Source organism: Ammospiza caudacuta, chromosome 8 (genome assembly GCF_027887145.1).
Source record: "Ammospiza caudacuta isolate bAmmCau1 chromosome 8, bAmmCau1.pri, whole genome shotgun sequence".
NCBI lineage: Eukaryota > Metazoa > Chordata > Aves > Passeriformes > Passerellidae > Ammospiza > Ammospiza caudacuta.
In genome coordinates this window covers 38374235-38387785 of record NC_080600.1, presented here as the reverse complement: position 1 = coordinate 38387785, position 13551 = coordinate 38374235, and the positions used below count along the sequence as shown (strand labels likewise).

At 42.5% G+C, this 13551-nt stretch overlaps 1 protein-coding gene across 1 annotated transcript in view; it reads right to left on the bottom strand.

The window, feature by feature from the left end:
- Window positions 1–866: 866 nt before the first annotated feature.
- Window positions 867–13551, bottom strand: part of THSD7B (thrombospondin type 1 domain containing 7B) — a 245473-nt gene continuing 232788 nt past the window's right edge. The window contains exons 23-29 of the mRNA XM_058809582.1: window positions 10132–10291; window positions 9612–9785; window positions 9429–9524; window positions 8259–8341; window positions 7065–7257; window positions 3661–3748; window positions 867–1950 (exon numbers count right to left, since the gene is read on the bottom strand). Coding sequence (XP_058665565.1) covers window positions 1869–1950; window positions 3661–3748; window positions 7065–7257; window positions 8259–8341; window positions 9429–9524; window positions 9612–9785; window positions 10132–10291 — 876 coding nt within the window. The 3' untranslated portion in view covers window positions 867–1868. The remainder of the gene's footprint in view (window positions 1951–3660; window positions 3749–7064; window positions 7258–8258; window positions 8342–9428; window positions 9525–9611; window positions 9786–10131; window positions 10292–13551) is intronic.

The following is a 13551-nucleotide window of genomic DNA, read 5'->3' as shown; positions in this document are numbered from 1 at the left end:
ACAGGGTATCCCACAGACAAAATATGTTAAGATCTGTCAGGGCTGTTCCTAATGGCACCAGACCATCACTCCCCTTGTCCATTCTTCCTCTGTAGATGTTACTCAATGCTTCACTGCAGGGCACTCTGAAAAAAGGTTTAGGATCCCAGAAACACCAGATCCTGCGTTATATTCCATAAACAGTTACAGCTGTAAGGTGGAAAGCAAGGCCAGCAGAACATCTTCAGGGCCAGGAACACATGAGACAAGTCCCCCTCACAATTCCATCAGCCTTTCTTTGTAATGAGGGAAGGGAAAAGCACACTCCTGACCCTGCCTTGGTGGCACAACGCCATCTCAGCTGGATGCTGCAGGAGCAATGCTGGGTGGGTGGGATCCTGGCCTAGGGGAGGAACCCTGTCTACAATTCCATCATTTTTTCAATAAAACCATAACATTCAAACCACTTTACAAAGCTGTGAAAAGCAACATGACAAGATGAGCAATGCCTTCTGCCCCAGTCATACCCATCTGCTGTGATGATCCAGGGACCTTTGGATGGGGAAGGTGCTGGGCTGGTAACAATTCTTCTCTTTCTCTTCTGATTATTGGAATGAGCAGCAGCATTGAGTTAAAAATAAGACCAGGCATTCTCCAGATCTGCAATTATTCTCTCCACTTGCACTTGTCTGTGCTCTTTCTCTCACTAATCACTGCAGCACAAAACAATGCCAGAGGATTTGAGATCCGAGGCCAATCTCAGCTCAGTAAATGACTAATAACACAAGTCGTTTACACACATTTAATTCAACATACCAGAAGCAATTTTCTCACTCTCTTTAGCATTTTATTTGCTTATAAATACAAGTCAAAACCACAAGATGGCACTTTCTTACTTGCAACACACACTATTATAAACACTTACCCTCTTCAAATGTTCCCAGAATTTTACATGTAACTTCTCAGTGGTTCTGAAACATTTAAAAAAGCAAGACCTTCTACAAACGGCATTTGTGTTTGATGTATATTAAATGAGGTCAGGTAATTAAATTCAAAAAAAGGAATTTATAAATATTTCAGATAAGAAAATTTAAATACAAAAGCAGAGTTTGTTTTAATTAAACTGAATAACAATTTAAACTGGCCATAATGTATCTACATGGTTTAATTTAATTTAAAATCCTTTTTAAACAATCGAATCCTCTAGCCATTCATCAAAACACCTATCTACTCAGCTCTTTAGAAAATATTCTTGGTTAAGAAACCACCTATGCTTTTTCATAACGATCCTTATTCTGTCCTGTAGGTGGAAATGAAGCAAAATCATATTCCAGACTAGAAAACAGGATAAGAAGGAAGAAACTTTAAAAAACCTGATAACTTCAGACACTTCAACTCATTCTTCCTTGCATGTCTCAAAATACATGATCTGGTTTTAAAGTCTTTGAACGAAATGTAAACACTAGAAAACTCATTGTTGAAGTATGTGAAGAATAAAGAACCCTGCACTAATATAGTGCATAATGATGCTGTGTCAAACTTGTCATTTACAGTAAATGTCACAATTTCCTTGGGATTGTCATGCCTTTTTTTTCAACTAATTCCTTTTGATGTCTGTAGATTCTCTCTTTCTTTTTTTCTTATTCCCATTGTTCAACAGGAAGGGATGTAGCTGCTGTTCTCTTCAGAAAAGTTTCACAAGATCCAAGTTTTTTACTCCATTTTTTTTTCCTTCATAAAGAGGTGGCAAAATTTTCAGCTTGCAATACTTCTGTCCTGCCCAGGATATTATACATCAGGAGATTCCTCAAAAAACTGAGAAGTCGGAGAGTTCCAAAAAAGAAAGCATTTAAGGCAGTTGATGTCTACATTTGGATTTTTTGTTTATGTTACATATCAATGTCTCCATCATAGGCCAGGGTTAGAGGCTTCTGCTGGGGTGGAGGGCTTTGATGCTGCTTCGTTTTTTTGCTGCAAGAAAAGCATTTCAGAAGACAAAACTACAAACTGTAACAAGCTCAGAAACATCATCAACCCCCAAACTTCAATTTAAAAAATCAACTTTCCATAGTGGCTACTGAATGCTTTAACTGGGGGGCACCACAGGGCCCCTCTGGTGCTTTCCTGTGTGTGGTATGGACACACAGCCTGGCAGAAAGGGGCAGCCAGCTGTGCTCCCCATCTGCAGAGGAAATAAAGCACATTCGTCTCCCATCTCTTCTCACAGCTGACAAAACAAGGAACACCTCGCAGAAAAATTGGAACATGAGCTGTCTGGGACTGGGATTTTCTCATTTTTCTTTGGCATGGTATTGAAGCAACAATAATTATTATTGAGAAATGCATTTCCTCAGCAGCCTCCAAGTGATGGAGAAGTGTGTAATGTTATTTAAAAAATCCTCTGCATCCTCTGCTGTGAAGCCACAGAGAAATGGAGCTACATGGCTTGGAAAATAAGGGAGCTGCAGCTCCTAAGCTGCTATTATTTGAGCTTTTAACCCAAGAGAGAGAATGAGAGAGAGAGTAAGAGAGTGGAGGGGTATAAACTATTGGATGGGAGTGGGCAGTGATGCTGTCAGGCCACAGCTGTGACTCCCTGGTTGCCTGTCATGGCTGGACAGGGTTGGGCCAGCTTGCACTGTGAATGTTGTAAGCTCAGGCCCAATCCCTGGGAATTGCAGGACACCTGGATGCTTCCCCTTCTCCCTTTCTGTCCCCCCAGAGGCATCAGTGGCATCCCAAGTACTCCAAGCAGGGAGGGCAAGGAGAGCTCTGTCAGGCTGGGCTCACCTCTCCTGCACTTCAGGAGGGCACACAGCCCTGACCCCCAGCAAAACCCCAGAGCCCAAAGGTGCAGAGCTGGTCCCTGTCCTTAACAATGGCTGGCAAGAGCACCTTTAGACACAGGACATATTTTCACTGGAAGTATTCACTGCAAAAACCTATTTAGGGATTTTCTGAGCTGTAGCGAGCAGCCAAGAAACCACAATTAACACCAAGAGACCCAATCTCCCATGAACTCCTAAGCCATCTCTGAATCCATTTATCTTCCTGGCATGCACAGCCCTGGCAGCAGCAAGCTCACAAGGTAATAATGCACTGTGGGAAAAATAATTTCTTTTGTTTATTTTAAACAACCATTTCATCAGATGCCTCCTACTTCTTTTATTGTGGGAGATAAAAATTCCATAGCACCCTTTTCTCCCCCATTCATGATTTCATAGATCTCTATTGTATTCCCACATCAAACATAATTTTTCAACTGAATGTCCCTATTCTATTTAGTCCTTCCTTGAGCAGAAGCCAGCTCCTTGTTCCAACCACTCTCCTTGCCTTTCTTCAGTTTTACTTCATCTTTTTTTTGAAGAATACAATAAAACCCCTTTCTAGTCCCAGCAGAAGCCTGAATAAATATAAGGGCCTATTGATAACCAAAAATAATTCTTTCCCTGCATGGCCACCAAACTTCTTCACAGTAACAGCTGCTAACATTTACAGTTTGGAGAGTTTTAATTACTCTGAGGCAGGGGCTAAATGAAGGCACTCAGGTAGTCCCGCCTCCATCCTTTCCTGAAGCCCTGAGAATTAAATGCCTGCAGTGCAGTGTTGTGGGGTATTTTGGATGGTTTAAATAAAAACAAACTAGCTTTTATTTAAGGACAGAACACCTGCCATACTCACCACATCAGGTAGGATGTAAAAATTAGGAAAATTATGATGAAGAACCCTCCAGCTGATACTCCATATACCCATATCTTCAGTTTACCATCTGTTGGAAGACAAGGAAAAAGGACAGAGGAAGAAGAGGAGAGAATAAAAAACTTTATTCTAAAATACTCAAAGTTTTAAGAGATCAATTAAAGAGAAATTAGTAGCATCATTGATGGGGAACACAGCAGGGACTAGCTATAATTAATAAACCCCATATTTTTAATAGGAAGATTTCTGAAATAATCCCTAATTTTAAAGACAAAACTTTAATGGAAAGGGGCAGAAGCACAGGATAATTGGGATACATTCCCTCCAAATCCCAGTGGCTGCTCTGGCAGAGGCAGTTCAATGCTGAGCTGACCCAGACAGACACAGGCAACACCTGATGTGTTTAGCTGAGGGCTGAGAAGGGATGGGATTGTTCTCTATAAATACTTGGGGGTCACTTGGGGTAAATACCAGCAAGCACAAGTGGAAAAGCTGCTTAGAACTGGGAAACACTTGAGCAACAAATAAGAATAAATTCAGCTTAGAATAAAAACAAGAATAGGCTTTGTAACAGTAAGAGGGATAAAGCTGGAAAGAGCTTTCTGGTTGGGGCCCAGAGCAGCAGACAAAAGTGGCTTTAAGATAAGGTAAGGCTGAGGACTGGGCTCTTTGGGCTGCAGTGAGCCAGGAGCCCTGCAGGAACCCCTCCATGCACATGTGGGCTTGGGTCTGTTCAAACATTCCCTTGTCTCAGAACACCTCACTGGGACAGCTCCTTAATTACAAGCTTTGCATTAATAATACCAGCAATTTTGGAAAGATCAATATTTCTGTTCCTGGCTCTGTTTCTGGCTGCACAGCTTTCCTTGCAGGGAGCAGCTTTGGTGCTCTGCCACAGCAGCAGTCTGAGCTGATTCACATCAGCAGAGCTGCAAATACACACTGCAGGCAGGAACAGGAACCTGTGCTGTGCCCCAGACACGGTTTGACAGAGGCCATTTCAAATCCAGTCAAGTGAGAGGGACAATCACTGAGCCTGGCTTTCATTTTATGTTTGAATGACAAATTTTTTCAAAGGGAAACACATTTAATCAGATCCCATTCTTTCTCATTTTTCCTCCAGACTTTGGGGAAAGGCTGAGTACCTCTCACAGATTTGTTTTGCTCCTCAAAACACTTGCAGGCTATCTCCCATGTGAGAAGAGCTCTGTTCGTCAGGACTGGCCAGGTTTGAGTTCTTTGGTTGAAGCCTAGGTATGAAATTTGTTGCCCTCTCACCTGGAGATGGCTGAGAAATACTTAGCAATCCTGCAAAGGGACTGTCACAGCCCCATAAAGGCATCACAGCATGTCTGCTGTGAAGGCAGCTCTGCTCTCCATCCCCAGCAGAAAGGCACTGGACCATGTCACCTGACAATTTAAACAATGCTATTTAAATTACCTCTCAAGTCAAAGAAAAGTTTCTGTACCTGAACTCTGGCCTCTCAGAGTGCAGTAAAGAGAGGAAAAACACAGCCTGATTTGAAATCAGTTCTGTGCACTCCTGTAGAGCATTTACAGAAGAACAAAAACATCAGCCTCATTTAATCAAAATAAAATTAGTGTTCCAAACTGTAAATGGAAAGGGAAACCATAGATAAGCTGGAGAAGGCACAGGTACTTTGATTGACCAACACAATGTCAAGGACTGTGGTGCTGCAGGATGTTAAGTGCCATCCATACAGGCAGCTCTCACCACAGACCTGCTTTCACAGCAGAATGGGGAGGCAGCAGTGGTTTCCTGGCTCAGCCAGCAGTAACCACTGCAAATCCCCAGGCTTGTGAGCCTGAGAGCCTCTTTGAGAGGAGCAATTACACATTTTGTCAGAGGGGAGGGTTTTGAAGAGCACTAGCCTTGAGCTGGGGTCTGAGGAGCACACGCAGATTGAAGAGTTAACTGCAGGATGCCACAGGCTGGTGACACACTCAGCACACATGGGGCACCTTTATTCCCTTCCCATATATTGTTTCTATAACATTTCTGCCGTAAATTAGGCAACACCCTGTTCTGTAAAAGTGCCTCAGTTACTGTTTCTGTTGCAGACCCTGGGTGAGAGCTGGCTCACAGGCGCTGCACTGAGGTAAAGCCCTCCAGAAGCTTTTAGTGCTGCAGACTCAAATGCTGATTTAAAAAGGGAGTACTGCAGCATCTACCTACACCTCCCTCCCTTTTTCTAACCCCATAAAGGTATCAGGCAAAGAGATGATACTCAAGTAAGACAGCCTACAGAGAGCCAGGGGTGTTGACAAAAAGGAAATTAACCCCACACCTGTGACTCAAACTGCAGATGAACTGAGTGGGTGAACTGGATGAAGGGCTTGATCGAAAAGCAGCCAACTTTAAAAGGCTTGGGACTGAGCTCTGTGAGCCCAGAGACTGTCAACGCAAAGGTTAACCACTGTCTGCAAATCAAATATGTAAATGTAACATTCAAAGTGTGATCACATATATCAGACAGAATTATGGCTCCCTGAACCCCCTAACAGAACCTTTCTCTACATGTTTTCTAAAGTCTCGTGTTCATTAGGAACTCATTGCAAACAAATGCAATGTCAGGTACCTGAAGAGGGGGGGGAACTGCACTGCCAGTGTTTTATAACACGAGGAGAACAGATGCATTTCAGTAAAACCTGATGTGCCTGCCACATTTGCTTCCCATTTTTAAAGTCCTATTTGCATTTCAGAAATTTGTTTTGAATGAATTCATCTTCAAAACAACAATCAAAATGGGAACCAGATATTAGAGCAATGGACCAGTCTGGGCACATGCAGTCTGAGGTTCCAGCTGGGAAGGATTTTGTGCTATGGATGTCAAAGATCCACCTGGGATGAGCTGCTTGGGCACAATAGCTTGTCTGCCTTTGTGGGACACTTCAAATGTTGTAACTTCAACCCTCATGACTAAACTGTACACTTTCTACCCTGTTCTTTTCATATGTTTTTGAAATATGGCAAGAAACAACCAATGTTTTCTTTAATGAAATCTTAAGCACTTTCTGCTCTGAAATTTCTGAAGCACTAGTGATCAATATCTTTCCTAGGCCAAACATATTACTTCCAGAAACATCATCAGATAGTAGTTCTAAACATCCCCCCAAATCACACATGAGCATACTTCTGCACAATATTATTGCTTCATTCTGTCTTTGCTGTCTCCCAACATAAGAGATTGTGATTTCTCTGTACAGGCACAAAGGCATGAAAGACAGCACACGAGCTGGAAACTGGGAGGTCGCTCTGCAGCTCCCAGACACAATCTCTGATGCTATCATCTACAAAGCTTGTACCTCTCTTCTACAGAAACCTTCTAAAGACAATCTATTCCATTCATATTTAAGTTTTTCACCTGGATTAAAAGGTTGAATAGACCATCCTTTGAAAATGTCATGCATTTTGGAGTTGACAGGTTTATTTTTTCCGGCGATGGTCTTAACATCAGCTTTCTTATCTTCTAAACCTGGTACCTTCACGCAGTAATCCAGGAGTCCATTTGATCTCATTACTTCTGTGTATCCCTGCTCACAGCCACAGACTCCTCTCTGGCAGATAAAAGGGAATTCAGATTAAACCAAGCACTGCCCTCTCACAGAACAGTGCACAGTGCAGGGAAAGCTTGAACCAACTGCAAGGTATAACCTGCACATGCAAATTCACCACCACCAAACCAAACCAGCCAGGAACTGGCACCTGCGAGCCCGTTTCAGTTAAAAAAACCACAAATATATTTGGGGAATTGGTTGAAAAAGGGTCAGTAATTACAGAGGAGTTCTACATAAAACATTTTCATCCCAATAGGCTTAACAACAGGAATCTGTGGCAAACTCCTCTTGCAAGTAACAATTTTCCCACTGACCCTGCTGGGCAATAGAACAGACAAACCAAAACCAATCCTCCTGCAGACCCAAACCCTCCTCACATGTTCCCACTCCAGTATTTCACAGGGCTATCTGAAATTAAGCTTTCTTATGACCAAATATCCATTACCCTGGATCAGACTAAGCAGTTTCTTCAAGAGGCTTTTTAGAAGTCTGTGGTTTGCTAAATACATACTCAGTTTTCTGGATTTCTATTTTAAAATGGCTTTTTAATATTGTTTTCCTTTGAAAACAATATTAATTGTTAATGCTAATTGTTAGATATAAGACAATGCTAATTGTCTTATATCTACAATGTCTGTCTGAGGGTCTGATACTCTTGATCCAAACAGGTGATTGATGCTCTTTTATCTCCTCTTTAACAAAAGTTTTAAACAGTCCCTCTTCTAAAGCACAGTACAACAGCACTCAATTAAAATTAAACTAAGAGGTTTAATTTTAAAATTAAAACCAAAACCCCTCTACTGAATAAACCCAAACTTGCAATACCACATCGTTTGTGCAGGTTCATGCTTTTCTTTCAGGATGAAATTCCCACAACATCCTCGAGGTGGTACCATGGACAAACTAAACAATTTTCCAAGTCCCAGAATGCAATCTAAGATGCAATCTGATTAAATCTTGCAGAGTGAATTTCCCAGCCCCGTTCTGCAGTGAGCAGTTACCTGTGTGCAGAAGGAAAAGGGTTTTCTGCACGGCGGGCTGCAGTGCCGGACCTCGGCAGGTTTTGTCCGAAGAGGACACCCTCCTGCAAAAGAAAACACTGAGTGCCTTCAAGGGCATGTTTCAAAATGTTTTTGTCTTAGATCACCACAGTGTAAGAAGTGCTTGCCTGCTTATTTTATATAGTTAAATACTAGTCTATTAAGCACATTAACATAATATCTGTAGGCATCGCATTAATTAATTTGCCTTAACAAGGCAGGGAATTATTATCATACCCATCTTGTTAATGGAGAACAGAGATATACAGATTTAAGCAATTTGCCATTGGCCACATAGGAAGTTGGGGACAGAATCCAGAATTAGATGCAGATCTTCTGTGTCCTCATTAATGGCTTATCTACATAAAAAGACATAATCCACATAACGCCCTTGCCCATCCTCACTTGGGAAAGCCTGTGCTTCTATAGGAATAAAAACATGTTAATGAGTTCTTAAATACTTGGCAACCTTTGCACATAAGACTTTTTGTTATTATCCTAACTAGTCATTATAAATAGAACTAGACATGAACATCTGCGTTTTCCTTTCCACTCTCTCCTCTCATTTACCCTGTGCATATTGAAAGAGATCCCATGGACATGCAGCCCTACTGCCTTTGTCAATCTCACAGAGCTTCAAAGTTCTGACCATGAATTCCCCTTTTCATCCTTTACAGGCAGAATTTGTAGGTCACAGCAACAGCAGGAATCTCACAGTTTGAGTGATTTGGGACTCCTGTGTTTTGAAAAGAAGAGGAGGTATAGAGGATGGGGTCCCTACCAGGTGTGTGATGTTCTCTTCTGCTCTTCAAAGCCACAGGAAGGTTGAACTGAGGGCTGTGCAAGCCAGCCCAGGCAGCCCTTTAGAATGTGTGCACTCATTTCTTCCCATGACGAGCCAGACAGTAAGGGCAATTAGCCCAAATACTCCTATGCAATATGTGTGTGATGCTGAGCTGACAGCAAGGCTGGTGAGCTCCCACCCATCTTCCCTATACACAAAAACCCAAACTGAAATTCTGTAAGAGCGAAGAAGGATGCCCAACTTCCTCTGAGCAACAGATGCAGAAGCAGAAAAGCCTCTGTGGAGACATTTCGCTCACAAGTGTGCGAGGCCATGAGGGGACATACCTGTGACATTGATTCCATCCGAGCGCTGGCACCACACCGTGCGCACGTTGTCCCGCCAGGGGCTGCTCTGCCACAGGTAGTCGTAACACTTCCCTCCTGCAACACAAACACAGTTACTCCTCACCTTGCAGCCAGCCCAGGACAAACCCCTGGTGGGCAGGGAGCAGAGCTGTGGCCAGCTACCTGAGCAGGGCCGTGTCTCCACCTCCTGTCCCGAGCAGCTCTCCCGGCTCTCTGCAGCCTGCACCATGAAGGCTCTGGATCGAGACTGGCGCCCGGCGGGCTCAAAGCTCCTGCCACTGATGCAGGTGAGCTCACAGGAGCTCCACTCTGACCACTCTGTCAGGTGGCAGTCGCCTGCACATTGAAACAAGAAATCACAGGTTTTCAAAAAGAATTAGCCTTGAAGGGTAAGGATAAGCATAAGGCTAACCTAAGCATACATCAGCTTTAATATCCCTAGGATGTCTCTCTGAAGTAAACAATATTTGGATTTTCTGCTTCATGGCGTATCTCATTTTCTCAAAAAAACAAAGGAAGACTTTCTTAGATGGTCTAGAAACAGCAGACTGAGCATTTATCTGATCTGCTGAAGCACAGATTTGTGCTACAAGGCCTGACAGTACTCAGAACTATAGGAGCATGTCCACCTCAGACAGCAACCACAGGCAGAAAATTCACTGTGACCTTCCAAAGCCTTTACCTGGGCAAGGCACAGAGCAGGGTAACTGCAGCACACTTTCTTTCGATGGCAGCTCACCACATAATGCATTTTCTACTGGTTTGGATGTGGCAGAAACTGATGCATCATGCACTACACACGTGAGGCTGCGGACTTGCAATCCATCTCCACACTGTCCACCCTAGGGGATGGTGAAAGGGAACAGAGGCACACATCAGTGAAATTAGCAAATGACAGAAGAAACACAGTTGGTTCTAAATGAAAAGTCTTCAAAGATACAAATTTGGTCTGCAACAGTATCTCCAGTTATGAGAAGACAGATGGAGATCTCTGTACACCTCTCCACAGAAGGAGGCAGGAGCAGGACCACACATGAAAGTGTGTAATTATCAAAGGTGTGGAAGAGGATACATTCATAAAGGATTAATACTATCTTTGAGGTCTGCCCTTCATGCCTTTTACTCAAATTAATGAATTTACTGATGCTTAATTAGTGCCGAATTATATGAGCACAGACATTTTGGGCTTCTCTTAAGAAGCCAACAGCAGGGCCTGCCCATAAGGAACAGACATTTCTTCTACCCTCCTTTGATGATACAGCCCAAGAAGAGTACTCACATGATTTAAACCCAGCAAAAGTCCTTACTGCACTGTGGGCTGTTTGTGTCATGTTCTAAAGGCAGTGACCAGATCTGGAGCAGAGATCACCAATTCACATCACTACCAAAACACCAACCTGTCAGCACTAAACCCCATTTGAACCAGAAAAAGGAGGCTCCATCTGGGCCACTCCATGCTCATCATCCCAGTCCTGAAATACCCCAGCATACACCCAGCTACTGAAAAGAACATCCTTTAGTGGAAAATCAATATTTCTGGGCTAAAGTTATGATCAAGGGCTGAGGATGCTCTGAGAGATGAAGCACTGAGGCTATTTCTAGAGACTGAAATTGTTTCATTCCCATCAGATGAAGAGCTGTGGTGCTGTTGAGGTGCCTCATGTCTGCATGATGCCTTATGAACGCGCGCCTGAAGCCTCGTGGAAACAGCACTTGAGAAAAATTCAGTAAACAAAACTCAAGAAGAAGGAAGAAACATTGCCTTTATATAACCAAGGGAAATGCTCCTTTGGATTTCTTGGCTGTGGATTCTTTTAAAATAATGGACTTCATCTGCAGAACAGAATGGCTCCTACTGAGTGCATTCATCCAGCAGCAGGATTGCTAGCAGGAATGTCAAGAACGCCTCTCCTGCACACACCTGGCAGCTTTTGCATTCCCTCCTTCCTTTCTGCTGCAGATCCACAACAATAAAAAAAATAACTAGCTGGATTTAGAGCAGCTGCTAATCTAAAGCATCTTAAAGAAGTATTAGTGTAGATTTACTGTATGCAGCCAGATTCCAGGTTTTTAACAGTGTTTCACTTTAGTCAGTGTGTAACTTACTGTTCTAAATTACTGTTTCACTGCAGAAACTTCTGTTGTGGTCTGAGATTAATGGTGTGTGAAAAACTCATGCAGCTGTCCACTGGGTTAGAGTGCTTAGAAATGGCTGGTGGGAACAGAAGATGAAGGGAGGATATTCTTGGGGGAAATGGGCACTAATCAAACTGCAGTATCTCCAGTTTGAAGTGACTCATCAATATATAAATAATAACAATAATACTAAAAAATAAATAGGTCAAACAATAAATTTTTTTTCAGTGCAACAGTTTCCACTATGAAAGGCCACAGACAACACTCTCCATTTTTCTATCACACCATATTGGAGCTTCATTCATATTTTCTAATGTCTAGAATAAAAAAAAAATCCAAAACCCAAATCTCTGAATTCTCAAAACAATCCCAAAGAGAAAGATTTGCTTTTTAACAGTGGCTCCCACTTGTTTTTTTTCTTTCAAGACCAGCAATGGGTTTTTTACAATCAACCGAACACACTTAAAATGTCACCCTGTCACTTACAGTAGGAGATGCTTTTTGGTATATCTGAAAAGGTCTTAAGCAATGCAGGAGCACTTCACTGACTTCCTTATCATCTTGAAAATTATTCATGTCCCCAAAATTATACATTTGAAGATCTAATCAACAGATGTGGAACCAGAGGAAGTTTGTGCCAGCAATGGCACACTGAGGATGCAGGGAATGGCTGCTAATCAGAGGAGAGCTGCCAAGGAAACCATCACATATTCAATTCAGGGATCAATTCCCTGTTGTAAATGCTCTTCTCTGGAAGGTGTGATCCTCTGAGATTTGCCTAGGACCAGGATTTGCCTCTTGTGTCCTTGCTGGAAATATGTGGGAATTTGACTTCCACAAGGAATTCCTGCCATTTGCCTGCAAAAACTCCTATGCTGCCCCTACTGAAGATGCAGAACCCATGTTGGGTTTCCTAAAACCAGGATGTATGTGCCCCTCCACCAGCACCTGCATGGAGCCTCCACCTCTCACCCTGATGGGAAAATGAGGAGAAGGTTTACACCTCCTGTGTTGGACAGTCAGGAATCCCTGGAGTTCAGTAACACACTAATGTAAGGCAGCATCTCCACGAGCCTTCTCTCCATCACATCTGATGCTTCCCACATAGAACACCCTAACAAGACAGGAGGTAACAGCCCTAATGAGATGCTTCACCCAGATGTGCCTTGAAGAAAAGTTTTCCCTTTTTGGCTTTTACTGGGCTTCATGTGTTCACAATTATTTTAGGTAAAGAGTTGTTTGGGCAATGCTTTCACAGGTTGATGAGCATTTAATCAGGTAAAAGTCTCTCTAATGAGGGAGTGTTGTGTGATCACATTTAAGGGAGTGCTTTTAAAACCATTAGAAAGGAAAGGTTCTTAGTCTTTTTAGGAATGTCAGCCAGCTCGTGTTTGATAATGCCTGGCTATTCCAGTTATATTCCCTTAATGGAAAAAATAATGAACAGTGTCAGACACTGCTAATTTTTCCCCCTTTTTTTGAGCTAATCAGAGTAAACCACTTCAACTCTAGGAGGAAAATTATAAATGTCCTGTAACCCTTTAAAATTGGATGTACTGACCAGTTCCTAAGTTCTGCATCCCTCTGAATGCAGGGGAAATGCCCTATGCTGCCACAGGTGTGCCCGGGATGTGTGCAATTACACACTGTGTGTAATTTCCATACTGTGACAATCAGCAACACAGAACACTTAGCAGGCTCTATTCCTAACCACAAAGACACCTCTAATTATTCACATGAAGTCAATTTAGCATAAAATAGTCCTCCTACAACTAGGAATTGCAGTCTCAGTTATAATACAAGGAAAAAATATTTTAGCCTTATAATTAATTGTCCCATTTCTATTATTACAGGATGACACTTTCACATCATGCATTACAGCTTTACCATAGGATGCTTTACCTTATTTCACAAAGCATCCTTGAAAACAGCAATTCTGAAAGCTTTCTTTAGAGCACAGGCTTAA